This window comes from Artemia sp. Qi Xiang Cuo, chromosome 20, assembly GCF_049724085.1.
Source record: "Artemia sp. Qi Xiang Cuo chromosome 20, ASM4972408v1, whole genome shotgun sequence".
In the NCBI taxonomy this organism is placed as follows: Eukaryota; Metazoa; Arthropoda; class Branchiopoda; order Anostraca; family Artemiidae; genus Artemia; species Artemia sp. Qi Xiang Cuo.
This window is the reverse complement of record NC_142813.1, coordinates 29370100-29386806: the sequence shown is the minus strand read 5'-3', so window position 1 is coordinate 29386806 and position 16707 is coordinate 29370100. Positions and strand designations below refer to the sequence as shown.

At 36.6% G+C, this 16707-nt stretch overlaps 1 protein-coding gene across 4 annotated transcripts in view; it reads left to right on the top strand.

Annotated features, from left to right (window-relative positions):
* LOC148940066 (double-stranded RNA-specific adenosine deaminase-like) overlaps positions 1-16707 on the top strand; it is a 123278-nt gene that overhangs the window by 36861 nt on the left and 69710 nt on the right. Inside the window, exons 7-8 of one of the 4 annotated variants that reach the window (XM_089105929.1) lie at positions 4210-4389; positions 7404-7568. The exons of 1 other annotated variant lie outside the window; for it this stretch is intronic. In XM_089105929.1, coding sequence (XP_088962055.1) covers positions 4210-4389; positions 7404-7568 — 345 coding nt within the window. Of the gene's footprint in view, positions 1-4209; positions 4390-7403; positions 7584-16707 lie in introns of all 4 variants that reach the window. 2 more of the 4 variants (XM_089105927.1, XM_089105930.1) reach the window with 2 other exon arrangements.

The following is a 16707-nucleotide window of genomic DNA, read 5'->3' as shown; positions in this document are numbered from 1 at the left end:
TAGACCCCTTTATTTTTTCCTCTAAGAAAATGAAACGCCTTCTGTTCACGTTTTCCTGTGACAGAAAAATCCATGTTTTGATGTATTAGCAGCCAGGACCAATTAGATTTTGTGATTATGTCAGGGGTCGTACAAAGGTCCCCAAGTCCCTAAAATGGTCCCTAAAAAAAATAGTCCCTATTTCTGTTCCTCTTGTTTTTAATGTAGTCCTTCATTGCCTACAACAAACAAGCCTTTAGCCAGTGCCATGGAGTTCGTGTATCTCAACAAAACTTAGTTAACTAACAAGTCTACTTTTTTCGCTTTTAGAGTTTTATTCGCCATAAATTTAACTGAGAAAGTTAGTTTGAACTTCTTGCCAGAAATTCTTAGTAGATATCGAAGGACAAAGAATTTTTACTAGTAGTATCTTTGTTAACTTTTTAGTCAACTTAGAATCCATTTTCCAAATAAAACGTTCAAAGTTAACAAAGATCTACAAATTAAACGGCAAAATATACTTATTTGTCTTATTAGTTAACTAGTACAGTAAATCGAACGAGGTTCTTGTAAAAGGTGGCGAGGTCATTATTGCTATTGGGCCGCCGTGCAGAAAGTGGGGTAGCGAAGTAGCAACACTACTTGGTAGCTTTCAAATTTGTTGGCAGATTTTATCTGAAAATACCATTTTTACAAATAAAAATAATTTTTGCTCAAAGAAAGGCTGTCAGAACACAAGTTATTCTGCTTAAAGTGTCGGTAGCTTTTGGAAGTCTGTTGAATTCCGCTACTGGCAGGCAGCAGCTTTGGAACTTTTCGCTACCTGACTCCCCCTTCCTAAAACTCACATACATGACCCAAATTATATACTCCCCATGAGCTTTTCTGGTTCTTTATTCTTTTACAGTTGGTTCAGTTACACTTGCATGGTTTTACACCAGAGTGATGCTAACAACCTAAAGTAAATATGGTAGTTTTCAAAAGATGTTCAAATTGGTTTTTAATTGGGTCATGATGACTCAATACCTCTGGATTTTATACTTTAAAAAAATGGAATTATAATCAAATAGTGAATTTTTAACGGTACTTGCTATCTAAACGAAACATTCAAGAAATACGCTTAGGTTAGATCTCACAAAACCGGGTTCACAGCATACAAAGACAATGGACGGGTGATAGAATGCATTGGACTTATAAAATTTGGGCTATATATTTGCGCATTACGGGGGTAGGGGGCATGCAGAAAGTGGGGTAGCATAGTAGCATTGCTACTTGGCAGTTCTCTTTACATTCTAAAATTTGTTGGCAGATTTTGTCTGAAAATACCAGTGCTTTGACTAATCCCCGAAATTTTGGGGATTTCCCCAAACATCTGTCTTCTCGAAAAAAATCGGTTCCCCGAAAATCCCCTTTAGTTCAGGTTGCCACCCCTAGTGATTTATCATTAATGACAATCCATCCCTAGTAACTATCTCTTTCTCTTAACTTGACATAATGTTTTCCCTATTTTCCAAAGTTTTGTCTATTATGTTTTTTATTTATTACATATAAAAAAACAAAACAGAAATAGATCATTGAATTACTGACCTTTCTTCTTATGCCAGTAAAGGCCTAATGTTTAGGTTCTACGTGCTTAACTAAAAAAACACTTAACACTTGGAAAAAAAAATACACTGAAATGAAAAATTACATTCCAGATACCTCGCTATTCTTCTGTAATTCTTAGTAGCCATATACCTAGAAAGAATCGTTTTCTGATTTCAAACTGTCTAAATACTTTACCCTCCCCTCCCCCCTTTATGTGCAAATATATAGCCCAAATTATATATATCCCATATATTCTGTTTCTTGTCTTTGTCTTGTCTCTCGGTAAGCTAAAAAAAAACAAACTAACGAAGAAACCGGTTTGTTATCAAGCTTTACACAGCATAAACTTGAATGAGTGGCGCATAATACACAAGTACGGCATACAACAGTTGCTCATTTGCGTTGATATAGATAGGTTGAGAGATGAATGGGCTCTGATGCGATTGGAGGAAGAACCTCGAGACCTTTGTAACAAGTGTCAAAAATGGTCAAAGGTACAACACTCTCCCCTTATTGGCTTCACCTCCTTACACGTAGCAAGGATAAAAGCTACCCAAATCTGACGAATATTATATGGTCCAGTCTCATCATTTCGCATGGAAGTGCCAGTGTAGACAGGGGTTTTTCTGAGTAAAAAAATGTGCTTGATCAGCATCAAACGCTGATGTTAGAGAGAACCCTCAATGCTAAATTAACCATTAAAAATGCCCTAAGACCATACTGCGGAAAAGTAGAACTGTACTCAATATCTTCTGAAATGATATCTTACGCTAAATCAGCGAGGAGGGCTTACGAGAGGTGCCTGGAAACTTCGCAGCTAGAAAAGCCTAAGAGGAAAAAGAAGAAGAGGAAAACAGTACGAAAAAAAAGAGCGTCTGGCGTTGACCAAGGGGCTTGACAAAGATAAGGAAGCAATAGATGCTTTCTAAAAGGAAATGAAGGAAAAGAAAGCAGAGCTTTCCGTTCATAAACAAATTTCTGACTCTCTTCTGGAATAAGCTCCTAGAAAGCTGGATAGGGCCGTCAACTTAAACGACCTGATTGAACTACCGGTTGCCAGAGCTATGCTAGATAATCTGAAAGTCTAGCACAATCAAGAAAAAGAGTCGAAAGCAGCAGTAGAGAAAATTAAATCAACAGATAGCAAAAGGAAACTGAACCTCATCTGAGCTGTATTAAAAAAAAATCCCCAAGAAAGGACCTTAAGAATTACTGCCACGCTTATTGTTTTCAGTGTATTGTTTTCGTTTATTTTTTTTGATGTGTGAACCTTTGTACCGTATTTGAAATATTTGCAAGTTACATAATGATACTGCATAAATTTTGATGGCAACTTTCTCCAGGTGTAAAGTGTACATGTTTTAGTTGGCTGCTAATGACTGTTAAGTATTATCATTGAATGCGTTGTGGCTTTGATCTCATCTAACCGAAGGAAAACATCTGCTGAGTCATGGCTCAACTTTAAAAGCGGGCGTATGGACTTTCTGTTTATTCTTTTACTAAATCCCCCGCACCCGAATTTACATTATCAAATTCATTATTATCTTTAATTGTCGCGGAGGGTGAGGAGGTGCAGCCACTTATTCAATTAAGTTTTACGATTAAGTTGGAAAAAGAAGCTGTACGGCTGTAAAATGTTATTAAAAAAAACAAAATATCAACGTGTTAATAATGTGACACTAGTGAAGCCACTCGCCAGCAATTTACCTCTAAACTACTAGATTAGGACTCAGTGCACTACTTTTCACACGGTTTGATGCCCCAGAGACAAGTATTAGCTATTGATAATACATGCGCAAAAAAAAACAAAAGTTTGAACGTCGGTTAAAATTTCTTGAAACGCCAAAACTGCCCAAGCGGTCCTTGAGAAAATTTTTAAACATAATGTTGAAAAAAATACTTTTTTTTTGGTTGCAGAGTACTAAGTTAGTGTCATTCTGTTTTATAAGATTCGGCGGAGGAAAATCCAAATATTTGACCTGGGGGTTTGAAGTCGTGAAAGGGGGAAGTAAATGTCCGGATATCTACTTTAAAGATGCCTGAAACTGTATCCCATACAGGTAACAGCAAACCCAGGTTTTTCAGTAGCTTAAAGACTTGGTCACTATTGGACTGCTCGAGAAGCTGCTATGGTAAAAAGAATGCAGTACAATAGACTGTTAGGACAGCAGCGATAAGGTAGTCTTTATAAGCTGCTTGACTAAACAAGTTAGTCTGTATAGTGGTGTTTAGCTTTTCCCATGAACTTTCAAGGATTGTTGACTTATGGTTTCTTTCATGTTAACCGGAAGGTCACGACGGGTACTGCTCTTTGGTTTGCTAACCTGGTTACTGAAATATTGTCCCAATCTGGTCCCTAATTGGTCCCTATTTCGGTCTTAGGAAGGTCTCTAAGTCCCTAATTTTGGACTTTGCTGACTGTACGACTCCTGTTATGTGCATTTAAATTAAAATTACTGTAGATTGTAGGTGAGAATCGTCCGAATTTTATTTTTATTAAATTTTGGTGAGCCATTCTCTAGAGGACAGTGTTGCTCAAAATTCACTTTCGTTTGCTCTTTTGCTGTTAGAAAAAAACCCTGCAATTTACGTAAATGCAGAATTATTCTTTTAGAAGAATATGAATTATTATTTTTCCTATAGGTAAGACTCAGCCTGACGTTGCTGCTAGTGAACTAGAAAATGCGAGTCTTTCCCTTTGTCAATCATCTGCACCCTCTAAGGGAGCTGCTGAGAGTGGACCTGAAAACATAAAAGACGTGAAAACACAGGAGGTTCAATCCCCGAAGAGTATAAGGGAAGTAGCTGATCATGATCCAAATAGTAAGATCACAGTTTAATGTACTATCGAGCCGAAAAGGGAAAGGACCTCTAGTATTCCTGTAACAATTAAGGGTAGCTAAGATAAAAATTTGAAGGTTTTTACGCGTGGGGTTTTTTTCTTTAAAGATCTAAGAATGAAAATGAATGTATAATTCTTCGACTTCGTCCTGCAGTGTAAGTGTAAATATTTAAAAAAATGGCGTTCCTTGCTTTAATTCGTGTACTATTCATGGTCTCCCGCTACGGAACAGACACCAGTAAAAGAAATTTTTCGGCCCACTTAGTTGCATCGCCATCTACATTTTCAACCCTGGTAGTTGCGCCATCTAATTTTGTAAATTGTAGCGTTCCGGGTTACTAAGAAAGTCACTACAAGACTCGGTGGGCCTGGTTCCCAGAACTAAGTGTAGATGGCGAGGATGTAAAGGAGGACAACAAAGTAGACGCTTTAACATCGCAGTGTATATCTCAGAGGACTGACTTAGTCATAAATGCATAAATAGAACAAGGACTCTTAACCTAGTTAACTGTAAACCACCTTATGAAATTTCACCAACTCTGCGACCGTGGTTTAGCGCCCTAGTGCTTCCTCCAGTTCGTGCAAACCCACTGACGCTTAAACCAGAGTGTTTTTCAGCGAAGACGAACATTTCATTCTGCACCGTTCACTCGCTGAACAAAAAAATGGATGAACTTGAAGTCCTGATAAAACGAACTTGCTGCTCCATAACAGCAGTGACTGAATGTTGGGACGTTAATGAAGAAACTGATCGTTTTAAAGGCTATATGAGCTTTTTCAACACAAAGCGAGATCGTGGTCTAGAGTGCCGTGGTGGAGGTGTCAATTTATATATCTGACAAGACATTCCTTGCAACCTATCAAGTGAGCCTACTGATTTTTGTCGCAGAGATTTGCGCCGATTTCGAATCGAAATTCTTGTCAAGAAAGTTCTCCTGCCTCATCCAAGCGGTAGTGTATTATTCCAAGAGTGCAAAGAACAGGAATGATTTGATTCATCATCTACAAACTTTTATGGACAATAATCGTCGACAGTATGTAACTCCAGTTTTTATTATTGCCGAAGACTTCAATCGATAACTTTCTATGCAATGTATTTTTATCAGTATTTCCTTCCATTTTTTTCTCATCTGTTTTTTCTAATGCGTAAAAATAGAACAGCAGAACAAAAATTTCAGTTTGAATTATTTATTTAGTTTTAAGTAAATTTCAAGTGACCTTCCAGCCTCTTGGATGTTTGAGAGGCGACAACTACTATGCTTATTTGTGTCTTTTATTTCAAATTGTATTTCAACAATCAATCTCCGCTTGTTTTATCTTGACTTTGCTTTCTTGGTTTTACTTTGGAAGTTTATTGAGGAAACAAATTAATGCGAATTTTAGAAAAAAAGTTTGAAACCCCTCGAAAATAGCGGCAGAACGAAATGAAACGTAATGAAGCACTGATCAAACGATCAGTGCTCCACCGTCTACTCGCTGAACAAAAAAATGGATGAACTTGAAGTCCTGATAAAACGAACTTGCTGCTCCATAGCAGCAGTGACTGAATGCTGGGACGTCACTGAAGAAACCGGTCATGTTTAAGGCTATATGAGCTTTTTCAACACAAAGCGAGATCGTGGTCTAGAGTGCCGTGGTGGAGGTGTCAATTTATATATCTGACAAGACATTCCTTGCAACCTATCAAGTGAGCCTACTGATTTTTGTCGCAGAGATTTGCGCCGATTTCGAATCGAAATTCTTGTCAAGAAAGTTCTCCTGCCTCATCCAAGCGGTAGTGTATTATTCCAAGAGTGCAAAGAACAGGAATGATTTGATTCATTATCTACAAACTTTTATGGACAATAATCGTCGACAGTATGTAACTCCAGTTTTTATTATTGCCGAAGACTTCAATCGATAACTTTCTATGCAATGTATTTTTATCAGTATTTCCTTCCATTTTTTTCTCATCTGTTTTTTCTAATGCGTAAAAATAGAACAGCAGAACAAAAATTTCAGTTTGAATTATTTATTTAGTTTTAAGTAAATTTCAAGTGACCTTCCAGCCTCTTGGATGTTTGAGAGGCGACAACTACTATGCTTATTTGTGTCTTTTATTTCAAATTGTATTTCAACAATCAATCTCCGCTTGTTTTATCTTGACTTTGCTTTCTTGGTTTTACTTTGGAAGTTTATTGAGGAAACAAATTAATGCGAATTTTAGAAAAAAAGTTTGAAACCCCTCGAAAATAGCGGCAGAACGAAATGAAACGTAATGAAGCACTGATCAAACGAATCGCCATAGTTGAAAACAGGAGAATTACAACCCCTCTTCTTGAAGAGAAAGTCCCTTTTTTTGCATGGGGTAGCACCAGTGTGTTTCCTTTTTTTTTATAGGGCTAGCACGCTACCATAGCATCATAGAGAGACATTTAACGTCTCTTTGAAAAGCTACTGCTCGTATCTACTTGATTTTTGCAAATTTTTCTCGATAACACCATCTGTCAGTGCCATTTCGCACCAAAAACGACAGAATGGCTGCAACATGATTGACATGAATATCCATTGTCGAAAACCATTGTTTTCAACCATTTAGTGCCGCAGAGCAAAATTTTGGCCCAAATTGAAACTCTTTATTAAACAGTAAACATGATTAAACATGTTCTCATTTGAAGAAAAAAATGGCAATGTATTGATTATGTCTACTCTTTTAACTTACATTCTTTTGTTTCACGTGTTCCTATGACAAAAAAATCCATGTTCTGATGTATTAGCAGCCAGGACCAATTAGATTTTTTCATTATGTGCATTTAAAACCAAAATTGCTGTAGATTGTAGGTGAGCATACTCCGAATTTTATTGTATTAAGATTTTGTTGAGCCATTCTCTACAGGACAGTGTTGCTCAAAATTCACATTCGTTTACTATTTTGCTGTTAGAAAAAAAACCCTGCAATTTACGTAAATGCAGAAATGTTCATTTAGAAAAATATGAATTATTATTTTTCCTATAGGTAAGACTCAGCCTGACGTTGCTGCTAGTGAACTAGAAAATGCGAGTCTTTCCCTTTGTCAAGCATCTGCACCCTCTAAGGGAGCTACTGAGAGTGGACCTGAAAACATAAAAGACGTGAAAACACAGGAGGTTCAATCCCCGAAGAGTATAAGTGAAGTAGCTGGTAATGATCCAAATAGTAAGGTCACAGTTTAATGTACTACCGTGCCTGAAAGGGAAAGGACCTCTAGTATTCCCGTAACAATTAAGGGTAGCTAAGAATGAAAGATCTAAGCCACCTGTAACCACCTGAATCTAAACTATATCTGTAAGCCACCTTTTGAAAGATCTAAGAATGAAAGAGAATCTATAACTCTTCGACTTCGTCCTGCAGCGTAAGTGGAAATATTTAAAAAAATGGCGTTCCTTGCTTTAATTAGTGTACTAATCATGGTCTTCCGCTACGGAAAAGACACCAGTAACAGAATTTTTTCGTCTTACTTAGTTGCAGCGCCATCTACATTTTCATGCTTCGTAGTTTCGCCATCTACGTTTGTAACTTGTGGCGTTTTGGCTTACTAAGAAAGCCACCAGAAGACTCGGTAGGCCTGGTTTCCAGAACTAAGTGTAGATGGCGAGTAAGTAAAGGAGGACAACAAAATAAACGCTTCAACTTGGCAGTCTATATGTCAGAGGACTGACCTTGTCATAACTGCATAAATAGAACAAGGACTCTTAACCTAGTTAACTGTAAACCACCTTTTGAAATTTCACCAACTCTGCGACCACGGTATAGCGCCCTAGTGCTTCCTCCAGTTCATGCAAACCACTGACGCATAAAACAAAATGCTTTTCAGGGAAGACGGAATTATCAAACATTTCATTCTGCACCGTCCACTCACTGAACAACAAAATGGACGGACTTGAAGTCCTGATAAAACATACTTGCTGTTCCATAGCAGCAGTGACTGGATGTTGGGACGTTATTTAAGAAACTGGTCGTATTAAAGGCTATATGTGCTTTTTCAGCGCAAAGCGAGATCTTGGTCTAGTCTGCCGTGGTGGAGGTGTCAATTTATATATCTGACAAGACATTCCTTGCTAGCTTTTAAGTGAGACTACTGACTTTTGTCGCAAAGAGATTTGTGCCGATTCTGAATCGAAATTCTTGTCAAGAAAGTTCTCCTGCCTCATCCAAGCGGTAGGGTATTATTCCAAGAGTGCAAAGAACAGGAATGATTTGATTGATCATCTACAAACTTTTATGGACAATAATCGTCGACAGTACGTAACTCTAGTTTTATTATTGCCGAAGACTTCAATCGAAACAATAAGTAATGGATGCCGAATATGCTTGACCTGAAACAAGTAATGACTACCAAAGTGGGAACATACTCGACCTAATTTTCACGGACCTTTCCAACCATTACCTACCACCACGTTCACTAGACCCATTACAAAACTCTGGCAACTTTTTAATTCTCTGAAAAGGCAAAGCCAACTTTCCAAAAGCGAAGAAAACTAAAGTGAAGATCCTACCTTTGACCAGGGAATGTATATGTTCCTTCGGACGCTGGATCAGAACCTTTGACTTGAGTGAGATTTCCTTGATGCCAAACATTTATCTCAAAGCTGTAGCTTGAAATCTATTCTTCTACAGAAATGTCACGAACATTTCCCGTCGAAAACCAGTGTAGTGAGTGACTGTGATTAAGCCTTGGATAAACCGTGACGTTAAAGCGCTAATCAAGACCCGATGTCAACTCCACTCTATCTGGCGCTCTACAAGGCACTAAACTTGCTGCCCTCTTGTTTTTTAGCCATAATTAACTGTTTCATATGTGACAACACTGACGAAAGATTCAAACTTGTGGATGATTTGTCAGCCTTGCTGAAATACAAGTTCATTGAAAGGTCTCAAGTAATCCCCCAGTTCGATAGGGACCTAAAAGACAAATTCAAAGATTAGTGCAGCTCAAATGGCCTTCAAAATAATGCTAGTAAGACTAAAGTATTTCGCTTCAATCCTCTAAAAAGAGAAGTTGCTTGCCCTGACCCCTGGTGCCCTACCACTTCCACTGCAGCTGTTCTTCGTGTGATGTTCAGTACCGAATGTTCATTTAGCCTACACGTTGCGAACCTTGTAAGAAAGAGCAATTACACACTGCGATCCTTATCTACATTGCGTCGATTCGGGTTTTTCTATAAAGCAGTAAATGCTCTTGTATACGTGTATGTACGCCCTTCGGTTGAATACGCTTGCCTAGGTTGGGGACCACAACGGTATAACATCGATTATCTCATCGACGAATTTGAAGCAGTGCCAAAAAGAGCCTTAAAAATCATCCTAGGAACCAAGTATGGTACTTACGAATCTATCCTCGCAGCTTGCCCTTAAAGAACGTATGCACCATCTGATGCGTAAGTTTGGGCGCCCCGTGCTTTTGAGTGATTAGCACCGTTCCCTAATACCCCTCGCAGCTGCAGTCAGCCGAAACACACGCTACAAGAACAAGCTTGAACCAATGCACTGCATAACTGATCGTTTCACCAATTCATTTGTTCCTTTTTTTGCTATTGTCACAAACCGTACTTAGTGCTTAATATGTTATAAAAGCTAGCGTAAATTAGTTGCGCTACTAGGTAATTACAATAGCTATTCATATTAAATGATTCTTGATAAAAGCTGCAGTTTTTACCTGAATAATGCTTCAATTTGATAAAATATGCTTCAAACTAGGTAATCCTAGTATCCTTTGACTAAAGATTATATCCTTTGACTAGGTAAAAAAGATTATATCCTAGGTAATCCTTTGACTAAAGATTCTGACTGGTTTTGCCCTAGTCATGGTTTGACTAGAACAGAAAATAATTTGTACTTTACTGAAAAAATATAAATGTTTTTACTTTTATAACTTTAATAAATCAAATAATATTAACATTTTGATTACTAAATATCAGTATATGCATATTAAACTGACAATCCACATTCATTTGTATATTTTCAGTAAAGTGCAAATTATGTTTTGGTCTTGGGATGGCATAGGGGTTTTTAGCCCTATTCATGTTAATTTCTGCTCGTTTTTGAGTTTGACTTGGTTAGTTCTTGTAATTTATGTTCGTTTTTGGTTTCATTTATTTATCGATGCTTATTTGTGGTAGTTTCACGTTTGGTAGATTATTTTATTTTTGCTCATTTTTGGTTTAATGGGGTTCTTTACTTTTCTTTGAAAAACTTATTTTGTGGAAAAAGTTTTTTAAATTAATTTCTGTTCGTTTTATAATGACATAATCTTTTCAGGGAAAAAGAATATAATTATTTAAATCTTTTTGGTTTTTTTTTAAGATTTTATAATTTGGCCTGCTATTTGTATGCTGAAGAAAAATTTTCAGCAATTTTTAAAACTTGATACCATTCGCAAAAAAAATCTGTTTACTTTCTTTGATATTTTGATTTGGTTAAAATTTAAGAGTAGAAGTAGCCCCGAAAATTTGAACATAATACCCTCGGTTGTTCTTGGGATACTGCTGAGATGCCTTATTGGGAATTAGCATTAACACAATGCATTTGAATTAGTTTTAAGGCAACATTTAGTTTTCAAACATAATAGGCAAATGGGAAGGTGGGCGTGGGAGGGGAACTTGTTGTCCTCCAATCACTTTCACCTTATATGCTCCTAGGGCATACATTACAACCCTTGCTCTGAGGGCTGCGAGGGGGTTGTGATCCTCAAAGACCTAATTTCCAGAACTTTCAACTATGTGAAACAAAATGACTATCTCAAAATTTTGATTGGATGTTGTTGGGGAAATGGTGGGCGTGAGAGGGGCGTTAGTTGCTCTCCAATCACTTTCAACTATTAAAAAAGGCACTAACCGTTTTAATTTCCAATCGAATGAGGCCTTTTGAAGTTTCTATCACAACACTTTCAATAAAACCCTTATGTGCCCCTAGGACATAACTTACAACCCTCGCCCAGAGTGCTGGGGGGGGTGTCGTCCTCAAAGACCTAATTTCCAGAACTTTCAAAGACCTGATTTCCAGAACTTTCAACTACGTTGAAGAAAATTGCTATCTCAAAATTTTGATTGGATGTGTTATGGGAAAATGGTGAGCATGAGAGCGGGGTTAGTTGCCCTCAATCACTTCCGACTATTAAAAAGAACACTATACATTTCAATTTCCAATCGAATGAGCCCTTTTTGAAGTTTCTACGACAGCGCTTTCTATAGAAACCTGATATGCCCCAGGGTATAACTTACAACCCTTGACCTGAGGGGTCAAGGGTTGATGAATTAGTAGATCTTTTGAAAGCCATAAAGTTTGATTTACTTACAATAAAGATATAGCTCAAAGACATAATTTCCGGACCTTCCAACTACGTTTAAATAAATGGCTATCTCAAAATTTTGATTGAATGTGTTTGGGGAAATGGTGGGCATGAGCGGGGTGTTACTTGCCATCCAATCGCTTTCGACTTTTGAAAAGGGCACTAGTCGATTCATTTTTTAATCGAATGATTCCTTTTTGAAGTTTCTACGTCAACGCTTTCTATAGCGAAATCAATAAGAATTAAACTTATTGAATTTGGTTCATTCAATAAGAATGAACCAAATAGGGATAGGTCCTTTTATTAGACAGTGAAACGAAAATATAAAAACAAAGACTCTAAATATTTCGATGACACAGTCGGTCATCATCATCAGTAGAGTAACAAATATATCAAAATTAAAACAAACTGCTTTTATACTAAACAAAATAATCCCTTCCGGGTCAAAGCAAGTTACCGGTCCATTGACTTAAAAAGTTCACTATCTGTTCTTGAATTTACTAATTTACTAACTTACTTGAATTTACTAACTGTTCTAACTGTTCTTGAAATAGTAACGCTTTCTATAGTAAAAAAAAATCTTGTATGCCACCAGGGCAAAACTTCCAACCCTTGTCCCGAGGACTGTGGGGAGAGTGTCATCTTCAAAAACATAATTAACGGTCGTTTTAATTACGTTGAACAAAATGGTTGTATCAAACTTTTTCTCAAAGACCTATCATCCTCAAAGACCTAATTTCTAAAACTTTTAAATACATTGAACAAAATGGCTATCTAAAAATTTGGATTGGATGTGTTTGGGGAAAAGGTGGTTGCCCTTAAATCACTTTCGACTATTAAAAAGGGCACTAGCCCTTTGAATTTCCAATCGAATGAGCCCTTTTTAAGTTTACAAGACAAAGCTTTCAATAAAAACCTTATACGTCCCCAGGGTTAAACTTACAACCCTTACCCCGAGGGCTGTCTGGGGAGTGTCATCCTCAAAGATATAATTTCTGGACCTTTCAACTACTTTGAATAAAATGGCTATCTCAAAATTTTGATTGGATGTGTTTGGATAAATGGCGGGAGTAGAAGGGGTTGTTAGTTGCCTTCCAATAACTTTCGACTATTAAAAAGGGCACTAGCCATTTCAAATTCCAATCAATTTGAATTTCCAGTCGAACGAGCCTTTTTTGAAGTTTCTACGACAACACTTTCTATAAAAACCTTATAAGCCCCCAGAGCATAACTTACAGCCCTTGCCCTGAGGGCTGTGGGGGATTATCCTCCTCAAAAACATAATCTTTATGTCTGGAAATCAACTACGCTGAACCAAATGGTTACCTCAAAATTTTGATTGGATGTGTTTGGGGAAATGGTGGATGTAGAAGGGGCGTTAGTTTCATTCCAATCACTTCTGACTATTAAAAAGGGCACAAGCCACTCCAATTTCCAATCAAATGGGCCATTTTCGAAGTTTCTGCGACAACTCCTTCGATACGAAGTGCCCTGGTCTTAGACCAAGAACCAAAAAAAAAAAAAAAATAATAACTTGTGCCAACATCGTTCTTTACTTAGGCAACGCTATTGCGCTGCCTATGATTTTATTTCAAGTTTTATTTCATCACTCATAGTATTGTCTGCTCGTTCTATTTAGACGACTATAAAACCTCATTTCTGCTCTTCTAAGTTTTGAATTTGCTCTTTAGCTTTCTTGGAAAAGCTTTGTCGTAGTGGCGTTGAGGTTGTTTATCAAATGTATTTATTATTTTTTCTATTTCTTATTGCTTTAATTTCTACTTGCAGTTTTTCCAATTCTAGACCCGCCTCCTCCAATAACTTGAAGTCCATCCCTTTCTTTGCCTTTGCTTGTGACATAGAAAAATATGCTATTTAAACATATTGTTTGAATATAGTGCTACTTTTGAGTATTATTCAGCAAAATAGCGTAGAATTAGTAAAGAACGATATTTTTAGCTCATTTTATAGAACAGATTGTTTTAGGAACTTAGAAGAGGACTTCATTGATCTCAAATTCAAACTACTAGTGTCGTTTAAAGGCTGAAATAGGACCGACTAAATATTAAAACTGAAAAATATAAGTTGAAATCCACATTATGGAAAGATTTGTATTCTGTTTTTTTATTGATACAGTCTTTTACCGTCAGGGACACACTCATTTAACAATATATCGTTTTAAAATTTCATAAAAATCCTTGGCCTTTCATTTCTTGGTATGTTGGGCAATCAGTGAACATAGTTAGATAGATAGATAGGTTTATTTTCCATATATCAGTAAAATAATTACATAACAATCTACAAATCCCCACAAAGGCTCCATGGCCTGTAGGAGGGGGATTATGAAAATATCAAATAAACATTAAACATTTAAACGCTTAAGATTTAAAAAACATATAAATAAAATTAATATTTAAAAACATAAAAATAATAATTTTAAATTTTAACATGTGAAGCATTTGCTTCATAAAAAAAAAAAAAAAAAAAATTGGCAGCAGGAAAAATCTCTTTTCTAAAATATCTTTTTACTAGTCTTTTGAAGGTGCCAAACGAGTGGCATTCTCGAGCCGAATCGGGAAGGGTGTTCCATTTCAAATGACACGCAACAAGAGGATTAAAATCGGGTCTTATTGTTGGTGTATGGGGAATTTGGATATTTAGAGAACTACGGAGTTGAAAATTTGACCGATCAGATACAAAAGAAGACGTAAACCTAAGGGACTAGGAATATCACCATGGAGCTGAAGAAAAGCGAAAGACGCACAGGAAAGAATATAAAGTTTTTTAATATCAAGTAACGGTTTAGTTGCCGAACGATCTACATCCTGGATAAGATTTATAGCTTTATCACAAATATTCGAAAGTGGTTTCAGAAAAGAAGGGAAAGTAGACATCCATATGACTGAACAATAGGAAACATAAGAATGAATTAAGCTATGAAATAGGATTCTTAGAATTGGTCCTGGAAACATATGCTTTAGTTTTCTTAGAATACCGAGGTTTCTGCATACCTTCATTTTAATCAAATCAATATGGTGTTTGAAAGATAAACTTTCATCTAGGAGGATACCTAGGAAACGGACATGGCCATCCTTTGGTCTACTAATAAAGCCTTTGGATATATGAATTTCAGATAATTGAGGGCAAGCCTGGGATATACGAGAAAAACTAAAAAACTAGTTTTAGAAACATTTAAGGCAAGAAAGTTAGCATCAAACCAAATTGAAACTCTCTCAAAGAGGTCCACTAACTTTGTACGAACTTCATCCTCTGTTCTCCCAGTGGTAATAAGGGTGGTATCATCGGCAAAAGTAACAAGAGAATCCTAGGTATGCAAACTATAATTATGGGTAAGGGAGACTGTTGGATGACATAGACGACAGCAATAAAGAGGATTTTTATTTCTAACTGCAAAAATTAGGTCATTTATGCAAATTAAAAACAGTACCGGCCCTAAAATTGACCCTTGAGGAACCCCCTGGTCAACACTTGATGGTGAGCGAAAAAACGGATCAACAGAAATTATTCTACCAGACAAGAAAGACTTGAACCAATAAAACGCACTACCTCTTACGCCAAAATGAGAAAGTTTAAATAGAAGAACACTGTGGGTTAAAGAATCAAAGGCTTTATGAACATCCAGAAAGATCATTTTTTCTCCTACAACTTCTAAGGAGACCAGGGGTCATCCAAGGATTTAGAGGAAAAGTATTCTTAGACTTACGATTAGAAGGAGAAACAGAACAAATATCAAGAACAGCATCTTTAATAGACTCATAAAAAGTATGAAATAAATTACAAAAGTCAGAATCACTCTCAAAACCACCCCAAGAAATTTCTGCCAATCTTGACCTAAGAAGCATCAATTCCGCTTCACCAAACCTAAAAGGCCTCTTACCAGATTCACAAGTTCTCTCAATGGTCAGTTTATCAAACAGTATCTAGAGTTAACAGGGAAATGATCGGAAATGTCGCTCACTAAAACGCAATTTTGGATCAAGGTAGCCGTACAGAAAATATTGTCTATCAGCGATGACGTACTCTCTGTTATGCGAGATGGGATACATACAGAAGGTAAAGTACCTGCGGCAAACATGGACGACAGAAAATCCAAAGATACAGAAGACTTTATATCCATCAAGTTTATATTAAAATCCCCCATAATAATCAATTCAGTCGACTGTTTTAGGATGGTATCCAGTAGATCATTAAGGGTGTGTAGAAACAGTGGAATAGAGCCACTAGGAGATCGATAAATAATACCAACAATTAAGTCCTTACCTCCACATTTAATATCTACGAAAAGTGACTCAAAGACACCTTCAATATTTCTGGATAAATCCATTCTAAGAGAATATGGGAGATTATTAGAAATATACAAAGCAAGACCACCCTTGGCCATCTTTTGTCGATTCAGTCGTTCCATTTTATAACCTTGCAAATCCAAAAGCGTATCATTTTTAGAATCTAAAAAAGTCTCGCAAGTAGTAATCTAAGTTATACTTTGCTTAGACGTATAGCAATCCCCATGTTATTCTACGTTCCATGGCACCTTTCCATGGCAGATTACCAAACCGGTTATTTGGCAAGGTATAATGTAGTCAAGCATGCTTTGAGAGTTTGGTCCTAATAATATAATTTAAACAGACAGGTTTTTTTCTGTTTTTGTTAAGAATTGCACAATGAATGTACATCATCAGTTCACGTGCTCATTTTTTTTCTTAAAAAACTGGTATTTTAAAGTAGTCAAAAATGTTTTGAGGGCATGCACGAAATTATATAACTCAACCATAGTGGTTTTTCGAGGTAAAATCCATTTCTTTTTTCGTCCTTGAAATATCGTATAAAATGGTCATGCATTAGAATTTAATTTATTTCCAGATAAAAAGCATTTACCAGTAAATTCAAATTTCAGGGGGACTTAGCCCCCTCCCTCCTCCAACAATACAAAACCTTAAAAATACGATGAGTATATTCGATAGAAAACGCAAA